The sequence below is a fragment of the Rousettus aegyptiacus genome, unplaced genomic scaffold (genome assembly GCF_014176215.1).
Source record: "Rousettus aegyptiacus isolate mRouAeg1 unplaced genomic scaffold, mRouAeg1.p scaffold_m13_p_1, whole genome shotgun sequence".
NCBI classification, from domain to species: domain Eukaryota; kingdom Metazoa; phylum Chordata; class Mammalia; order Chiroptera; family Pteropodidae; genus Rousettus; species Rousettus aegyptiacus.
In genome coordinates this window covers 121,507,435-121,527,957 of record NW_023416284.1, presented here as the reverse complement: position 1 = coordinate 121,527,957, position 20,523 = coordinate 121,507,435, and the positions used below count along the sequence as shown (strand labels likewise).

Here is a 20,523-nt window from a genome sequence, read left to right as displayed (position 1 = left end):
GTCTTAGAACATCTTGCCCTCAGATAAGAGGGGGACTGCTATATAAATATTGTCCTTGTGCTCCTGGTGAAACTCCTGGTGAAGGTTTGGGATCATGATCCCTGGGGCCACATCGGGGGAAAAAAGCCTGAAAGGGAACGTCGTTAATGCTCCAACTGCATCAAGAGTCCACATGGGAAGCTAAGGACTAAACCAAGACCTTTGGATGCCAGGATGGACTTGGACCTTTCCCACCACCTGCAAAGGAGCAGCTACTGACACCATTGGACTCACTCAGGCCAACGCCCTGGCTGCCTCTATGGAGGGATTGTCAAATTTGCTCTGCAGAGGAGCTATCCAAATGGGTTAAGGACAGGAAATTGATTTTGCCACCATAAAAATGATCTATTTAAAGGAAATTTAAGCAAATCCAGGAAGCTAAGGCAATTATAGACCAATTAATCCAGAGAGCAATCATGAGGACTTCATCTTCTCAAATCCACACACCACTTTGATATGATTTGAAAATATTTTTCTAGAAAGTGGCATCTAGCTGTTCTCTTCCTAATTGACTGTTGATCTCAAGTTTCATTCTCCTTCCTCTTTCCAAAAATACAGACCATATTCAGAACAGAGCATCTTAGGTTGTTGCTACATAATGTTTACATTATTGATATTCACTAAATCAAGAGCAGAGAGTGGGAGGTTCAGACTAGTTTGCTTTGTGCAAATTTCTAGGGCTGTGTTAAGGAAGGGGCAAATAGTTGTATGGCCCATCATTCTAAGGAGAAATGTCTGGGATATGACAAAGAAAGAAAATGATAACATAGGGAAAGCTTTCTTAAAAAATTTCTACTAAACTTTCATTCATCGTAAAGTCACTCTCTTCTCTTCCATGATGCTTCCTCCCCAGAGTTAGCTCACATCCAGTTCTCAGTTTTTGTCAAAAGTCCAACACACCTGGGGAAAATATTTTTTAAGGTATAAGATTGGAAGCAGCATGAGTTGCTTCACAAATTGTTGTAAATATGGTCTTTTCTGTTATGATTCCAATGAACTGCAATAACCTTTATAGGCCATGGGCCACGGGCTCCCCTTTAGGGATCTTTCCTTCTCTGGAACTTCTCATGCAGTCCACGAGAGGTGGGGTGGGAGTTAGAGAATTTGAGGGCAAATGGTCATAATTTTGGCAACGCTCAGCTTCACTGAGTCTCAGCTTCCTTATCTGCAAAGTGAGCAAATTAGTCAAGAAGGCCTCTAAAATACCTTCTAGCTCTAAAATTTTATCTATAATATAAAGGTAAAATCAAAAGCCATTTGTTGTTCTGAAATTCTCGGTGCTGCAGATGTTGAAGGACTGAGCTGATATTTGTTGAGTGAATGAATGTTGTCTTAATTTCCAAGAAGGGTACACAGCAAACAGAAACTAAGTTCAGTGATTTGAAATCTCCTACTTCTTATCTTTAGGTGGGTCCTGAATAAATAACATGAGATAAACAAGTAACCGATAAACTAGGTGCATTTGTTCTTCAAACCCACCAGATCAGGGCCCCAAAATTTGGATAAAGTCATTTCTCCAATGTTGCCTTATTGTTTTCTGTTCAGCTTTACTGGTACGTAGAAAGTGCCTGGCTGTGCTGAAAAATAAATCATGGTGAAACAGTAACCTTTTTATAACTGGAAACTTATTTGGTTATCACACATTTCCTATTACTTTTCAAGTGGGCAGAATTCATGCATTCAGTCAGCTTCTCATGTAAACATATTTCTCCACTGCAGAGGGAGGGAAATGGAGCCTCTGACTGTGTTCCCTCTTGGCTTCTGTTTTGAGACTAAAGTCCTAAACATAAAGTTGCTGACGTCTGTTATTTATTAAACCAGGCCCTGTGAGTGAATCACCTGAGCTACTGGGGTAAATCTGAGTTATTTTCCAAACAGTGCAAGGATCCCGTAACGTGGCCAGCTTTAAGAACTGTGAGGCAGGGAAAGCCAGTTCCCATTAGTGGGCCCGGTTGTCCATATGGGCCCCTCAACCTGCAGAGAAATACAACTTTGCATAGACTTTTAACAGGTCTAGCCTGCTGGAAAACCCAGCAATATGCTTTCAAAGGCCGGTTCCTGCCCACTGGTCTCTCTCCGCCCTCGCTCTCGCACTCGCTCTCGCTTCTTCCACCAAAAGGAGGTGCTGGATGAGGACAGTGAACATAGCCCTTCTTTGAAATTCTCACCTCATAAGGTGTCCACCAATGACCTGTTCACAGTTTCAGTGGTTGGTAATTTGGCAAAGCAGTTGACTGTGTTCTCTGATTGAAGATTCACAATAGATATTACCTTATTAATGACCCTAAGAGGTTTAAAACAACAAGGGGTAAGGTTGGAGGAAGTGGGAGAGAGCAAGGGAAAGAGAGAAACCTATTATATTTATCTTGCCCTGCATTAAAACAAACCAAAGTAAACAAACAAACAAACAAACAAACAAACTTATTTAGTCACCGAACTTCTTTTTAGTATAAAACTTATTAAGTCCTGCTGAGAGTTCTGCAAATGGGAAATACCAAATGACCACGGAAATTATCTTAATTCTGAAAATTCTATTTCCATATGTTCTAAAGCACAATTCTGACTGTATCCCTTCCTCACCCCAAAATCCCCTCTGGTTCCCACCTGCCTTTAAAGGCCAAATTTTTTAGCAGGGCATTCAAGACCTACCAGAGTATGGCCTTAACTTATCTTTCCAGTCTGAGTTCCCTTCCTGCTATCTAGGAGTCTCTGCTCCCTCCAAACCAGGCTTCCCCTGCTCCCTCTGCACATGTCTGTCGATTTCCCACCTCTGTGCCACTCTGCTCATTCTGCTGGATGCAGTTGGGATGTCTTTTTCAGTCTTTGCATGTACAGATGCAATACACTTTAAATACTCAGTTCAAATAATCTCTTTCATGGTGATCTCTGCCTTACATTTAGAGCTCGTATTTAGGGCTCTTATTCTAGACAAGGTACAGGGCTTCTTGTATAGAAGCATTCTGTACCTTCCCCTATGCTCCTTAGAAGAATGGCTTTATACAGGGTTACCTGTCTCCTGGTTCCTTATACATAATAGGTGCTTTTGAAAGAATAATCTGAAGGATAAATGGCTGTTCTGATTTGGCAGCAAACACTTCCAAGACAGAAATAACAATGGTCTCAGGATGAGAGGCCTGTTCTGATTCTGCCATTGGCATGTGGGGACTCCGCCTGAGAGCTCAGCCTGCTCAGCTTTATAAAGACAGAGAAAGGCTAGCAGAGCCTCAGGGCTTCCAGAGCTAAACATTCTGAGATTCTCATGATTTATAATCCACTTTACAAGGCATTTGAGACAATCCTACAGAATTAAGAATAGTAAAAGAAAACAATTAATGACCAAAAAAAAAAAAAAAAAAAATCCAGACTACGGGTCTATTTGAATTTTAATACAGGAAAAATAATCCAAAAGAATGACATCTCTAACATTAGGGCCTTAAGAATTGGCAAGAGACTAAGAGAAAGATATTTTTTAAATCAGAAAATCATCCCGAGTTCTCAAAACTGTCCACATAAATGGCTGTTACTTTATGAAGTATACCTGATCTAAATATATATATATATATTTACAGCTCATCTCTGCAGAAAATGCTTACCTTAAAAAATACCTAACTGAAAAATCTTAATTCTCTAATGCAGTGGTTATCAAAATGTGCTCTCCAGATTAGATGCATCAACATCACTCAGGACCCTCCTTAGAAACACAGATTCTCAGTCCCCATCCCAACCCTCTTGCATCAGAAACCCTGAGGATGAAACCAGGAATCTGTATTTTAACAAGGCTTTTAGATGATGCTATTGGACAACAAAGTTAGTGCACAATTATATTTTGAGCTAAATATATTTATTATCACTTGTGTTTATAAACTCGTTTTTCAAAGATACAAAAATGTATGGTTCTCTTTTCACTCTAGTCTGTTATTGCTATTGTACAACCCTCTCCAAAATGAGGTGATAACAAATATATTTGGTCTCTTACCTTTGACTTCTGTCAGATCCACTGCTCAAGCATTCATGCCTTCATTAAAATCTGCCCCGTCTCTTACAGCTGATCAAGCAGATCCCTGCAAATTCTTGGCCTGCGGTGAATTTGCCCAGTGTGTAAAGAATGAGTGGACCGAAGAAGCAGAGTGTCGTTGCAAACCGGGGTATGAGAGCCAGAGCCACCTGGACCACCAGAACCTGGGCCTCTGTGCTCCTGGAGAGGGATGTGAGGTCCAGGGAAATGGAGCCCTGTGCAGGTAGGTTGAGCACACTAACTTTAGAAACCCAAGAGTTTGTTACTTGGAATTCTGAGAAACCTATCGTATGGTCCTTTAAACCCATGGTGATCAAACTTCGGTGAGCATCAGACTCTTCCTGGAGGAGGACTTGTTGAAACACACATGGCTGGGCTCTGCTAGGCTCTGTTTCTGATTCAATAGGTCTGGGGAGGGCACAGGTAAGGCTAATCCTGCTGGTCCAACGACCGCTTTTAGAGATCATTGCTCTAAACCTTTCTACAATATTTCCTTAAGACCAATACATAAAGAAAAAACAGCCTGTGTCAGCTTTAGGACAGAATACCACATGGTCTACTATCTTAATTGGTGTGTGCACGTGTGTGTGTATATGTAATACTCACTTTTTTTCCATTTACAAACATAATAGCTTTCATCATAAGAAAACTAGAAAACAGAAAATTATGAGAATTAAGACAAAAGCCTGGCTTCTTATTTTGTAGTCAGCTTTTCGACATTCCCCCCATGTCACTAAATATTTTCCGATGTGTCATACTTGATGATTACATAGTAGTCCATTCTATAGATGTGCTATGATATGTCAAATTAATTTCCAATGGAAAGGTTAAGAGAAGCTCTTTGGAAGGAGGAGGAGGCAAGGTATAACTGGCCTTCTGTTCATGACTCAGACTTTCGGGGGTAGGTGGCCTTATGAACAGACAGGGAAGACAAAGGTTCCTAATTCTTCTACAAGCCTTGTGACACCCCAATGAAATCCACACTGTAGACTCTTCCCTCACAAGGCTTCCACGTGAGCCGGTCTTGCCTTCACCAGTCCTGAGCTCCCAGTCATATGTGCCTGAACATCTCCTTGATATTGATTACCTCAGACCCGTGTCTCTATTAGAGCATCCCATTTTGTACTGTATTTTAGTGACCATAGTCCCTAATGTGCATCAGGGGGACTTGTGGTGATCTGCTTCTACACTCAATCAATAAAGAACAAGAGACATTTAACCTTTTTCTAGATGTAACATACCCAGTTCCTTTAAAGTATCAATGCTTTAAAGACAACTATCCAATAATGGTTAAGAAGCAATATTCTGGAGTCAGACAAAGTGTGATTAAAATTTTGGCTTGGCAGTTTACTGATCAAATGACCTTGGAGAAATTCCTTAACTTCTCTGAACCTCAATTTCCTCATTGTATAATGAAACTAATAAAACCCACCTGCTGGGTTGCTGCAAGGAGTCTATAAAATTATGTTTACAAAGCATTTTTAGGAAGAGCAAGTGAGAATTATGATGATGCTATCAATTTTTTCCAAGTTAATCCTAATTAAAATCCTAACAAGACTCTATGGAATTTGACACCCCAGTTCCAAAGTTCCTCTAGAAATAAAAATGTTGAAATACAATGATGGGAGTTTGCTCTGTAAGATAGCAGTACATATGATAAAAATATTTATAACACTAAGATAGACACAGAGATAGATGATAGATCAACAGAACAAATATAAGCCCTAAACAAAATCTTACATATTAGGGAGTTTATTTTAACAAGCTTTTCAAATCAGTAGGGAAATTATGGACTGGTCAATATGGTTAGAGTACAATTGGCCTTCCATTTAGAAAAAAATAAGTTTCTTACTATACACAAATCAATTCCATATCAAAGATTCAAACCTAAAATCAAAACTATGAAAGTATGAGAAAAAAATATTTTAAAAAATATTTTTATAATCTTGGGCTGGAAAAAAACCTTCCTTAATTAAGACACCAATCCCAGAAGACAGTTAGAAGAGAACTTCTATAAAGGAAAAAGCATCATAAATAAAATCAACATAAATGACAAGGTAGAAGAGAAATACTTATGAACTATCTTATATCTTAAAGGATAAACATCATAATAATGAGTTTCTGCACATCAATAGGACAAACATCCTAATACTGAAATGAGCAAAGAAAATACAGAGGTACAATGCAGAGAAGAAATCCAAATGACCAATAAAACATAGAAAAAAATGCTTGATCTCTCTATGACCAAGGAAGTCAAAGACAATAAGGAGATATAATTTATTATTCATGAGTTTGGCAAGAAAAAGGTGGATAATATCCAATGTGGGTAACATGAGGGAAAGCTAGTTCGATCAAGCACTGTTGGTGGGTGTGTAAATTGGAAAAACCTCTTTTCAATAAATATTTGTTACTATGTATAAACTTTTCAATTTGACTCAGATATTCTACTTTTAAACAATTATTCCTACAAAAATAATTGCACTTGTGCACTAAGACAGCTGTATAAAAATATTCACAGCATCATTGCTTTGAATAAGGAAACAACTGTACAGCCCTGTTGTATGAGGGAAATAGTTAAATCATCCATAGTGTGTTGTATTAGTCACTATGGAACACAGCAGTTAAAAGCAATAATATAGCTCTACTGGAGCTGCCATATGAAAAAACCAAGACATTTCATTCAATGGGAAAAGTCGATTGCAGGATAGTAGATCCTCTTGATGTAATAAATTAATAATGAAATTATATACTTTTAAGCATATTGGGTTCAACCGCATGGCATTGCTATTTTGTCAGCAACAAATCATCAAATACCGACAATCAAATATGTAAGTAAAAGCATAGCAAATATATGGAATAAAAGATACACTCAGCTATCTTCCTAATTAACAGTGGAGTCCAATATAGACTTTGGTGTTCAAGTACACAACATAATGAGAATATGTTCATATATCACTTGTGTAATTTAAAAAAGAGGGGAGAGGGAGGAAGGAATAAAGGGTGAACTAGCAAGACCCAAGTAAGATAAGTTAGGAGAAGGGGGTTGCATGAGGCTTTTATGAACAACAATGTATTTAGTTTTTATATTAATCAGTCCTGTTTGCTATTTCAGATGGTAGAGCAATTTGTAATTCTGAACATTCCTCTTTCTTGAGTACAAAATATCACTTCTTTATTTTATTAAATGTATTAGGGTGACATTGGTTAATATCAGTTTAATGTTAACTTGTCATAAGCAAGTAGAGAAAGGCACAGGCTGATCTGGAAGTAAACAGCTCTTAAGACAGTTTGCAGAGCTCTGTTACCCCACTTGTGCCTGCCTCTGGGGGATAATATAGACTTTGGTGTTCAAGTACACAGGAATGAGCTGTTCCTTACACCAATTCAATCCATCAAACATTATTGAGCACCCACGTGCTGGTCACTATGTTCTATGCTGGGCAATAGGTAAGAAGGGAGGGAGGAAGCAGGGGAAGAAGGATGGAAGAAGAAAGATAGAAAAGGGGGAGGAAAGAGAGTAAGGCACTCAATTTCTTTGGGAGAACAAAGAAAACTCCCCACACCACCTCGAGTCTGGCCTTTTCAACTCTTTGATTAAAGATTCCTTTAAAGATATTAAATGTTAAACCCTGATAACCTCAGCATGAGAACAGCCCCCACCACTCCCATGAGCTGCTTCAGGACTCGGTAGAGAAGCTTTGGCCACAGTGATGCTGAGCCCCTCCTGAATCCCCACCACCCGCCCCATTCCGGTCAGTTGTTTCTGTTCCTCACAAGATGCCATCATTTGTGTGACTCCGACAATTTACTTTTGTGAAGGTAAGATGACAAATTAAGACCTAATCAACCATAGATTAAGACATTAATTAAGATTAGAATCTTTAAAGTTAGACCGAAGTTCAAATTTGAGCTCTACTACTAACTAGTTGTGACCTTGAGCCACGTTTTCTCCCATTTAAGCCTCAAATTTCCCATCTACATAATGGGGATAATAGGAATAAATTCATTGGCTTAGGTAAGGAATAAATCAGGTGCTCCACAGTGTAAACTCAGCTGCTAGCATTACTAAAGTTGTTCAATAATTATAAACAAAGGGCAGCTCTGTAAGGAAAAACTGAGATTCCCTGCCTGGCACTTAAACCTAAACTCTGAAGCAAATCAGTTGAGGACACCCAGTGTTTTAACTTTGAAAGCAGCATTCTCTAAAGAATTGTAGGCGTGGCCGCATTTCTGTTACTCCACCTGAAAGTGAAGAAAGAGATAGGAAAATTATATCAAGAGCAACTGCCTTTCTGAGATGAGCTCACTGACATACAACAAGCATTTTCAAGTGGTGTGGTTCTGTCATTCTCCTGCCAAGTCATTGTCATTCATTATATTTTCACCTTTATTTTTCACCCTATTTCTTTCCTCCATTAGATATTTATGAATAAACCCCATACATTTTTCATTTCCTTCAATTTTAAGTATCCTGTACATAGATTCAGTTATACTAGGAACTAACTTGGCAAAATTCTCTCAAGATTAAAAAAATTTTCATTTTCAAAGGTCTCCTTTTTAGCTTAATGAGTTTTACTTTATTAACCATTATTTATCATTTTATATACACGGAAAATGCAAATCTAGATTTAATAGGGTAAATTATTTATGACTTTTCCTCTTCAGATCTAAAAAGTTTCATTTTGTCCTTTAACTTAATAGGCCTAATTTTTCTGTGACATTATTTGTAATAATGAAAATTGTTTCCAATTATAGAAGCCAGATTAAGTAAATGATGGTAGAAAGTGACAATTATGAGGTGGTTTTAATAATATGGAAGTACTTGTTTTAACTACAGTGAGATCATACGTATACTCACATGCTACACCTCAGATGTGAGTGCGTGGTGGGGAGGGGGGGGTCCATTTTTCCTCTAGTAGCTGCTCCTCACTCCCTTTTGAGCCTTTTACCCACTGGATTGGGGTGGGGAGGAGCCAAGAGGGGAGAGATTGAAGATTAATGCAGTCCAATCCAGTTTTTAAAACCTCATCTGATTAAGTTTAGCAATCACTTTAGGCAACTCAGTTTTCTTGAAATATGCAGTCAGGCTAGAGGATCCTCTCCCCTTTTCTTCTTCTCTTCTCCAATGTGATATCAGCATGCTTGGAGGGTTGGGAGCAGGGGAGGTGGGGAGAGACTCTCCTTGCCTCATTGGATCCGTTGGAAATTTTGTGTTCCTGTATTCCCCTCATTTGTGATCTCTTAGTTCTGACCCTAGGCATCTGCCTGTCCCCCGGGATTCTCAGAGCCTCCAAATTACCCAACTAGGACAAGGAGGAACCAAAATTATTGCCCTAGCTGGTGATAGGAGGAACAAGAACCCTGTTGCTCAACCTCCTGGAACCACACCTCTCTCCTCTTCCCTCTGTCTTCTCATCAAGCACTGGGACCAAGATTTTCCCTCCTTCCTATAGTGATAGCCACCTTCACCCTTTCCCTAAAATTATAATGGACAGAATGTTAGGAGAAAACAGTTTACTGATAAGGAAGCATATGTCAGAAAGTACTCCCCAAATATTACCCATTTTATAATGTAAAAAGCAAGGCACAAAATGTGTATACACTATCATCAGAAATTATGTAATATGTATAGAGAACTGTTTTAAGCCAAGAAAATGTTATTGCAGAGTCGTTTTCATAACCACAACTCAGAACTTGACTTGAAAAATAACTCTGCTTCTCGCAAGATTAACTTATCTCTCATCTTTCACATGAGCTTTGCTCAATCCTTATGAGACCACTGCCTAAGAAACAGTAAGCCGACTGGAAGGCAAAACTCAGGGGGAAGACAGAAAGCATATTTCCTCCAGCTCTAAAAAAGGCACCTGCAAAAATACACTATCCATTTTCACTTGTCATAATAATTTTAAAACTAAAAGAGTAGAAAGTTATAGTTGTTGTTACTGCTGATATGCCAAGGAAAGAGGATATCATGCTTTGCTTTCTTTTGTAGGTCACCAGACTACTCTAAAAAGCAAGTATACAAAACTATTGTTAAAAAATTCCAGCATCAGCAAAATAAAAAGGTAAACTCATACTTTTATATGTTGGTTTTAATGACTGAATTTTGAAAGAAATGTAAAACATTTCTGGGCCTGAATCTTGTTTTAAATAGACATAAAAGAATTTTCCCCTCATTTGCCAGGCTTTTTAATTTAGTATTTTAAGGGGAGAAAAAGAGGTACAAAAAGAGTGGAGACAGAAGACTGGTAATAATTGAAATGTATAGACAAAAAAAAATACAATAACAAAAACAATCCAAGTATTTTGTAACATTTGTAACCTTTTCTTAAAAAAATATACATGTGATTTATCAAATGCATTTCAACAAGGTTGAAGTGTTCATAATGATAATTTATATTCCTGGAACTGAATCATTTTATGTATATTTTTAGAAAATATCTTTTTTTGATTTCAAATAATCAGCTAAAGCAAAAATATGTAGAAGAAACAATTTGTGAATGAGTAACTTCGAAAACTCCTAAAAGTTCACCCTCAGAAAAATGTCCCTTCCAGTCCTACATCTCTTTTAAATTACTCATCCATTCATTCAACTTATTTTACTAATTTTATTTTACAATGAGAAATAACTTTTCTCTCACCAGATTAAATGTAGCCTATATTGAGCTTTTTTCGAAATGACTCTTGGGAAAAATACCTTGGACAATTTTTGGCCTAAACTTACCTAGTTTCAAAAATTATATCTAGTCTCTGATAGCAAAAAGAATCAGCCAGTGTCCACTCTACTTTACATCTGTGTTAGAGTGAAACAAACACCTCAGAGCTTGCACTTAAAACTAGTTTTTACAGTCAGTATATAATCAAAAAGGACACTGAGGCAATCACACCAAATGCTAATCTTAATATTATGTATAGACGTGTACAATAGGAGTAATGTGAGCTCATTTGAAACAAAGAAAACTGGGCAGAAAAAGTTTAGACTCAAGCTGTAAAACGACAATGGGACATAGGATCTGATACTAACAAAATGCCCAGGATGAAGCAAACACCAACTAAATCCTGAAGTACTGTGTAGACTTAAGGGCCACAATTCAAATGACGCAGCAGCATGAAATGATGATGTCTGCTACGGCTGGAAGGACACATGGTGACCCTAACTCACAAACCATTTGCACCCCCTGCTTCAAGGTCATTCAGCCTCAGACTCTAAATAGGTTTAGGAAGAGATGGAATACATTTCTAGTAGATTAAAAAGCTAGGAATATTTTGGGGGAGGCATCTTCAACCTTTCAAAAAAGATATCCTAAATGGAAAACATATTCTCTCATTCGGCAACAGAGGTAATTTTGGAATGTACTATTGATTTGACCTTAAATGGCATTTCTTCAGCTTGTGAAACGATTTCTCTTCCAGGTAACCAGGAAAAAAAATTCTGAATTGCTGACTGTAGGATATGAAGAATTTAACCATCAAGATTGGGAAAGAAATTAAAAACTGGAAATGTACAGATTATCATTGAATCTATCTCGAGAGATGGCTTGCTTTCTCAAGGAAAACTGTATCCACTCTGTCAAAATTCTGAAAACATAGGCAGGCATATTTGCTGGTCATCAGAAGCTAGTCATATAGTCAACATTGAGAACCAGACATGGTATGTTTCAAATAGAGAATAATTATGTACTTGATGACTGGTACATTCTGAAGAAGAAATTTTTTTTGTTTTTTGTTTGTTTGTTTGTTTTAATCAAAACCAAAATACAATCAGTGAAACACATTTTAGTTATTCCTGGGTGATAATCTAAGTAATAGTAAACCAGGTTTATTTTCAGCTTTCCTTAAAATATTGCTCAGAGATCATTTATAAGTGCAACTTACTGTTTTTTGAACAATATATGGAAATCAAAGCTCTTCATATGTTACAATGTACATAAAAGTTGACATAGGCAAGCAAATGCAGGTCTCTAAATGCATGGATGTATATACTATGTAAACGCTGGAGGGGGATATATTCTCCACACTTCAATCTCTCTCTCTCTCTCTCTCTCTCTCTCTCTGTCCCCTCCCTCTCTCTGTTCTTAGGCACATTAGTTTTATAAGAAATTAATGCTTACACAGTAGATTGTTTTGTTGCCAATAATTTCTGATTTGTTCCTTTAAAAGAAAGAAGAACTGAGATTCAGATATACATACAATGGAAAATGTCACTTATTACCGTATAAAGCTATTTTAAAGGAAGACACTATACTGGGGGGGAAAAAGTGAAGTTATACTTTTTGACAACCAATTCCTATAATGTAATAACTCCACTGAATACCTCTTTACACTAACTCTGGTTTATACATGGGTAGACTGGCATTGAGGCAGTCCAGTTCAGCCAGGTTTTAATGTGCTGTTTGATGAAAAATAAATTCCTCTGTATCTCTTTCGAATGCTGCACTATCAAATATATTTACTGCAAAACCTAAATTTCAATAAAATATAAGCATAATATATTCCTCTATGTATAATATAATGGGTCTGTATTTTAGTAGATATTCCCTGGATTTGCTTTATGGATTCTGATGATTTTAAACATGCTGCCAAAAGATAGCAAAATATTAAACACTGACGCTAACATTTTAGCAGTAAACCTCAAAAATAAAAACATTTCCAAATTATAGAGGCAATCTTTGGGGAAGTGACGGCCCCTCCTGGTTATAAACCCTCAAAAACTCATTCATATTGGTGTCACAAATGCATACATTTCAGCCCTATTGTCACCCCGATCCTCCCCAAAAGTGAGGAGCTATGATATTTGACAAGAACTTCAAATTGTGATATGATGACAAAATGCCACAAAGCAAAGAATGGTGGCAAGAGATGTATCTACTCACCTCCATGTCCCTGGAGCTTCCCAGAGGAAAACATGCTTGTTAGATGTATGATAAGGTGACCGAAAGTACATGAAAAAAAAAAACTCCATCAAGAGAGAAAACGAAAACCTAAAACCATCATCTCCTGTGACACGCCCTCCATCGTCTACCTTTCAGTTGTGTTCTAACTGCTGCAGAGAAGGTAGTTTTGATGGGGAAAGAGAAATAGGTAAACACTCATTTTCTGTGGGGAAGATCCCTTTTGAAGCACCTCTCATTCTTTGGATCACCCACTTTTTAGATTGGTCTTTTCCAACCAGCCAGAGAAGAGCTGCTGAGGTAAGACAGCCTGCATTTCTCTGCACTCTCAAATGACCCACCTGGATCACCGTAGGTTCCAGACGAGAGGTACTAAATAGACCATCTGTATTTGAAGTCTTAGAGTGAAGGACTCTTCTTTGGGTCCCAGTTTTTAAATTCTGTGTCATCTCACAGATTGGTAAGGGCCTGGGAAAAGGCAGCCAAGATTTAGTTTTTCTCTAATCTAGGGAAAATGAGTAGTTATAACTCGCATACAGTGTGCTTATTCTGCGGATGGAAAACCCTCAAGAGTTTGGAGCCTGGAGCCAAAGCTCAAGGATGTTTCAATTACCTGAGTTCCCTGCCTCTTCCTACAGCCACCTAGTACAGGGTTTCCAGCTCCAGGGACTGGATGAAGCTTCAGGTTCCCCAGCTTCTCTGACTTATTCTACTGGAGACAGCAGGCAACAAATGCAACATTTACAACAACTTTTTAAAATTTATAACACCCTGTAACTGTACTGAAAGCACAAGATGCAAGAGGAAGTTCTACATAGAAAGCATTTATTTTTATTTCCAGTACATCAGTATTTTAGGAAAGTATCAGGTATACATTTTTAAGGAAATGAGAAAAATTAAGTAACACTTGCAATTAGATGAACAAAAGTAAAAGAAAATGGCCAATTAATAAACCTATTTGAGGTTTGAAGGTGAGATTTTGCATAGGTACAAATTAGGATTAAAGATTCTCTTTTTGATCTGTATTTTTCCCTGATTATCTCTTGAAAATCTTCTTTACAAAGTATGACAACCAATCTTACTTCATATATTAAGTCAGTGATGGGGGAGGAAGAATACATTTATTTGACTTAAACTTATATTCAAAGATCTGGTCCTGGCAGAGGTAGACTCTACCCCTGAGCCTGTCTCCACCTGACCCCTCCAGGATGCTTCGGCACAGAATGTCTGCCCATTGCTGCTCTCTCCACAGTGGCAGTGCCATTTCTATGTGTTAAGAATTTATATACCAGATCTATTTTGATCCAAGTTTTAATAACCATAGGTTCTGCTCTTATATTACATACAATTTATTCTAAAATTTAGCGAGGATCTAGGAATGCTTTGTTGCCTAATATATTAGTGCTTTTCAACTGGGGGTGGAGGGTGTCATCGTCTTCAGGGGCACACCCCTTTTCTCTTTCACCACTTCTCTTACCTTATTGTTACAACTGTTCCCCCAACTTGTCCTTATTTTCATTTTTAGATATCCTCCACCATCTTCTCTCATTAATTTATCTTCTGTGAGAAATAAAAAGTCTCAATACTTCTTATTTCTGGTAATGATAAACAATGAAACCCTGTCACACCTTCTGAAGATGTGGAATGACAGATGAGCAACCCTTTGCAAATCCTCCAGGGGCTACTCAAAAAGTTTGCTTGTTTTAATTCTTTTTGCTTCACGCAATTGGAGCAAAGGCATTTATATTTCTTTCATGGTCTAGAACTAAATTACTTGACCTCTCTGGATCTATTACTGCTTCTATAAAAGAAAGTAGGTCTATCACTAACATTGTATTAATTGACTGTTTCATTTAATACATATTTGTCCTACCAATTTAAATAGTCTTAAGGTATTTAGGTAAAAAAAAAAAAAAAATCTATGTATTTGGATCCCCTGAGAACCATAGTATAACCTGTGAATGAAAATATCTTTTAAAAAAATCCAATTAATAAAGCTCTACAAACAATAATTCCTCATTATTATTCTTGCCTGTGAGTTTCTGTTCTCTAGAGAAGCTTCTGCAAATACTCCCTATTTTCCACTTTCGATGACTTCTTGGTTGCTTGCAAAATTAAAGAGTTCACTGTGTTACTGGAAAGAATGACCTATAAGAAGTCTTTATAGGAAGCAGAATTCGAGTTATAATTGAATGTCTCTTGCGTGGGCTTGTGCTCCTACATGCATTATCTCTTCCTCATATAATTCTTTGAGAGGGTACCACCTACTCAACTTTACAACTAAAACTCACTGTTCTTTTCACATGTGTGTATTACAGAAACTTTCTTTCAGTGCATACCCACAGCTCATAATACATATCTCAAATGTGTTAGTGGAATAAGGAATTACATTATAATTGAATTGAATGTGAAAGTATTTTTGTTCTCATTTTTAATAGTTTATGTATGTCTACCTTTGCAAAGCATTCACTAAAGAAGGAATTGGTACTGAGACAAGCATTAAGAGATTAGCTGGTTTAAACTTCTAATTTTAAATCTCAATTGAAGTGACTAAAATATGAATTTACTTTTGATTCCTACCATTTTTACCTAGTGCTTGTGGGTTTGGAATGATTGTAAAGCACCTACATCAACATCTTTTAGAACACTATTTTTGCTATTTCCATTAAAAGCTGACAGGGTCCTAAATTTTTCCAGCAAAGGGGCTTCTGTGTGTATGTGCATCTACTGCATGTAGGTTACTGTAAGTCTATCTGAATTAGGGCAGTTCTCCTGATAGTCAAAGTTAACTCAGGAGACTACTTTAAAATAATTCTAGGACAGCTGTGTGACATAATTAGAAAAAAAAATGGCTTAAGACTATAATTTTACTAGCTATTAAAGTAAAAAAAAACTGAAGATTTGTAATAGCACTTTGCTGTGATACATTTCTTACAATTTCTTCAGAATACTAAGTTCTCTCATTACAATAATTTTAAGTTATTTGATTAGTTTTCCATCTAGTGCCTATATGTATCTAGAAAATACATAAAACTGTTTCTGAAAACAGGATTAAAGGGACTATTTGGTTACTGAATTTTCTTCAAGGGCTTTACCTGTTACTAGTTAAGAAACAGTATTTTTTTCACTACCCTATACAAATAAAAACACCAATTAAATGCAAGTGATGAGAAGAGAGAGAACAGGTCATTTATTTTCAGTAATCAGACATTCTGTCACCAGTCGTGGAGACCAAATGACTCAAGGGTTGGTGAGCCTAAGGAGTAATATAGCCTTTAAAAGATAATCATTTTCACATTCTCAGCAGCACAGACAGGACCATTTAATTTCTTTAACAGAAGACAATCATTTGCACAGTATCATAATAAATAAATATTTCTGTAGTAAGATATACATTATGTGAAGCAATTCTGAAAACAGTTGTCTGTGGCTCACAATCACTAATCTTAATCAGCTAGGAACTATTTTCCTAATGAGATACTCTTTCTAGGGGGGAAAAAATCAATGAAAATTCATTTCAAAGGTTAGTGTCTTTAAAAATTAGGGGAAAAAAAGAGTACAGAGAATTATTTTATTTTCTAATTTTATTCTAAAATACAAATAAGTCTCCTTAGGATTATGTCAACAGAACTCCTTGATGCATTTTTGTCTCTAAATTTCTAATATGAAAGTCATAAATATTAGGCTAGAAACTGCTGACATTTGATCAAAACTAACAGCACGCAAGGCAAACTTTTTAAATTAGCAGTTACATGAAACAAGCAATTACTAAGGACAAGGGCTTTTGAATTACAAAGCTTATAAACAGTTCTACAGTTACCAAAATCTCAAAGGCCAAAAGAGACACCAGGAATTTTTTTTTAAAACAAGCATGTTTTGAAGCAGAACACTAGCTTAAATCATATGAAACAACTTGGAAAAGATTCTGATACAGAAACTGCAATTGAGATGAAGATGAAAGAACATTTGAATTCAGTCCAGTTAAGCTACAATGCCACCTAAAATCTATTGTTTTTTTCTAAACAAAAGTTATCATAAAACCTTTAAGCATTTAAATGATCTGAATTTCCTTATTTGTCCAGGGAATATAAGAAAAATATTCTTATAACATAATGTGATAGAAAAGAAAAACATATCTGTGCATGATACTATGAGTACCTTCCTTATCACAAAGTACATCAATTACATCAAGCCTCTTTCTAGAATGCCAGAACTTCAGGCAAATTGCTTTACTCAAACTAAGACACACTGCATAGGAGGGGGGTAAAATAAAAATTTCCACCTTTGATGGAATTTTCCATGAATTTCCACAAGAGTAAAGAAAGTACATAGCTTTTCAGATCAAAACATCAGTGCCTTGATCTATTTAAGTGTTCTAATTTTTGTAAGAAAATTTAAGCTAAAGTTTCATTATTCCAGTTTTATTGTACTGTGCCATCCTTAAAAATCAAATATTTTGAATTTTAAATTTCTTTTCCTAGAGAGAAATTATGATGGACTAAAGGTAGTCAGTTGGCAAAGAATGAGACATGTCAGAATCTGTCCAAGTGTAACAAGTATTAGAATAATGAGAGGTTTAACAATTACAGCTAGATACAGAAAAATAACTTTTAGGTCCCAAAATCACTACCATAATTAACCTTAAATTAACAAAAAGCAATGATTAATCAAATCTGTTCATTTTGTATAAGCAATTCTAACATGACCATGGAATGGTTACATCTGTGGGGCATACACCCTACCTAGTACCACGGCAAGGGCTCCCAGCTGTAAGGTTTGTGAGCAGCATCTACTTTAACAGATTCTGCAGCATGGCCGTCGCATATGTAGGCCTAGCCTGTCTGCTTTCAATTGCATTCTGAAGGTACTGGATGCCTCCACATCGTTCCCAAATTTCTTCAAACTGCCTTGGCAAAATCTCAGCACCACGCTTTCGAGGCAGGCCTGTCTCTTCCAGATTCAGCTCACACATCTCCATGTCATCCTTACCTGCATAGATGAGATATCAGAGAACACCATATCTCTTTCACTTATTATAAGCTTTATTCTTGAAATATCTACCAAGTTGCATAAATCTGAGAACTTGCAAAACTTTATTTTCTTCCTCTAAGATTGAAATCTGCTTAATAAAGTTATCAGAAACTTAAATTTGTCCTCTACTTTCAAAGTGTATTAACACTACAGCTGCTCAAATAAAGTATGAGGGTTAATAAAAAAGCTACATTTCCTTAAACCATTATAAATTAACTGACTAAACACCAACAAAAATGTTCTCAGGGCACAGACAAGTTTCTATGTGCTCTATAAGGACCTAATTAACCTAAGCGATTTCGCATTTTGAATAAGTTAATCCCCAATTAACTGAAAATGTGATCTAACTGCAAAACTCCATCTCTCGACCCTAAAATTTAATGAAGTATTATGTTATATGTTAGTCTGTTTCATTCAGAGAGTTTATAATCCTTTTTTGCTTTCTAAAATTTTTTCATGTGAATCATACACACCAGCCACAAGAAGGATGGGTGGCTTGTCAGGATGCAGTTCCATTTGCCGGGCAATCCACGGTCCATCAAAATGGGCGTACCACCAGCCTTTTTTCTTATTCTGCGGGTCTTTGTACTGGTCAGCAGGGCGGATGAACGGGATGCGGAAGAAGCGTTGCTTTCGATTCATTATGATCTCCTGCTGCCTGGCAGGAAGCTGAGCAGCTGGGTTCTGCTGAGCTATTACACAGAACAAGGAGAGTTACACCAGCAGCCCAAGGGACAACAAAAACAGATTTTAATCCTAAAATGCACCACAAATATTTAAAAAAAAAAAAAAAGAAGAAGAAGAAGAAGAGGGATTCCTAACAGTAAATTTAAAACAAAATGTAAATATTAATTGCCTATAAATGACTACAATTCACGGTGTGATTTCTTAGAATTTTCTTTCCCTAAAAATGTTCCTTGGCATTGAAAGCAAACACACACCCCGCCCCCCCCCACACACATCCAACACATCAGCCACAATAACAACAACCAATCCCTACCAGATTCTTACAAATGACTATATCAGTAACCTAAAATGAACTCACGTGGCAGGAAAGCAAACTGGTATTATTCACTACATTTACATTTGTCCTCCAAATAGTTGAATGAAGGCTGAAGAATAACTCTTACGGGACTATTTATAAAACAAATAGTAATTTCTTAACCTGAAGGATTACATATATTTGTCAATTTAATCACAATTTCCTCAAAAAAGTGGAAGGCATAAAAGTTTTCCCTTGTGCCAACTTTGGGATTTAAAATAGACAAGATAACACAAATATTTTACTAATAGTATTTAAACTACTTCATGATAACTACAAAAAACTGTAATAGTAAGCATGAACTTTCCCTCAGATATTTACTTACTCTGAAATTAGATTTCTCTTGGAATAAAATCCACTGAAATAAGTGAAAAGTACAAAATATTTGGTTCTTATTGCTAGTAGCAGAACAATCCTTGCTTTTCTGATAGTTCTGGGCATTGTCCTCATATTAATCTTTTTTTTTTCCCCTTGCTCAATTTTCATTACTAAACAGATGGATTTTTGTTTTATCTGCAAATATATACATTTCTCTGGAACAATGATTTTACATTTTTAGCAGCACAATTTTGGTAGATCTGTTTAATACACTTTATACTTACAACTTTCAAAGTGGACCAATCATAGCAGTTCAATTAAGAATCTCACTGAAAAGCTAAGTATATCAGTGAAAAAATATATAATATGTGTAAGTCAAGAACAGCCATATGGCTTTTGTAAGAATTTCCAAATACTGAAAGGATGAAAATACTCTTATTCTACTTTTTATACCAATAGCAAAAGCTTTATAGAGGCTGAATTCATTTCTGTGTAAACCAGAGAAAGCCAAAAGCAGTTAGCAAAGCTACATATGCCTAGGAAAGGATGAAACAGAGGCCCAGTTTTGTTAGTGACTAAAAAGCCAAATCACCTTTAGCATGTTAACAGAGCTGAGCTTATGTACTCTTTTGTTCCTGTTACCCCAAAACTACTTACAGTTCAGTGTTTCCATTTTAAGTTTTAAAAATTACCTATTTTGCAGAAAACAGACTAACTCAAAACTAAGACATTTTCAAAGGATAAATTATTTAAAACCTTTCCCTCTCTCTCAAGCAGTGAATTAGAATTCAATGTCCAATTGTTAGGAAACTTACTAGGGTACTGATCACCACCCATTAAACTAACCTACTCTTTTCTTTAACGGTCTCCTGTAACTTAATATATTGGGTAAAATTAAGAAACCCAACATAAACTCTTTGATAGCTTTTTCTACTAATGCAAAAAGTAAAATTATATTAGGGAAGCCTGGAAACACATATCCATCTGGAAAACCACAAAGATACAGATTTTAAAAGCTTATAACTAATCTTCTATTAAACAATTGTTTCTTTCACATACAATCATGTTATCTTCAAAAGTGTGAAATAAGTTTCATATGCAGCCCTATAAATTACTAGGTGCACTTAAAAAAAATTAAGGTCCAACCGGTTGGCAAATAAATATGGCATTACAGTAAGTCCTTAATG

At 36.4% G+C, this 20,523-nt stretch overlaps 2 protein-coding genes across 11 annotated transcripts in view; one reads left to right on the top strand and one right to left on the bottom strand.

Moving 5' to 3' along the window:
• IMPG1 (interphotoreceptor matrix proteoglycan 1) overlaps positions 1-11,545 on the top strand; it is a 106,005-nt gene extending 94,460 nt beyond the window's left edge. The window contains exons 15-17 of the mRNA XM_016141665.2: positions 4,085-4,277; positions 10,047-10,119; positions 11,468-11,545. Of these exons, the coding sequence (XP_015997151.2) occupies positions 4,085-4,277; positions 10,047-10,119; positions 11,468-11,545 (344 nt within the window). The remainder of the gene's footprint in view (positions 1-4,084; positions 4,278-10,046; positions 10,120-11,467) is intronic.
• Positions 11,546-13,756: 2,211 nt separating this feature from the next.
• The window catches only part of MYO6 (myosin VI), a 141,257-nt gene continuing 134,490 nt past the window's right edge, over positions 13,757-20,523 (bottom strand). For all 10 annotated transcript variants that reach the window (XM_016141702.2, XM_016141705.2, XM_016141707.2 and 7 more), the window contains 2 exons: positions 18,450-18,668; positions 13,757-17,934 (listed from right to left, as the gene is read on the bottom strand). In XM_016141702.2, coding sequence (XP_015997188.1) covers positions 17,735-17,934; positions 18,450-18,668 — 419 coding nt within the window. In that variant the 3' untranslated portion in view covers positions 13,757-17,734. The remainder of the gene's footprint in view (positions 17,935-18,449; positions 18,669-20,523) is intronic.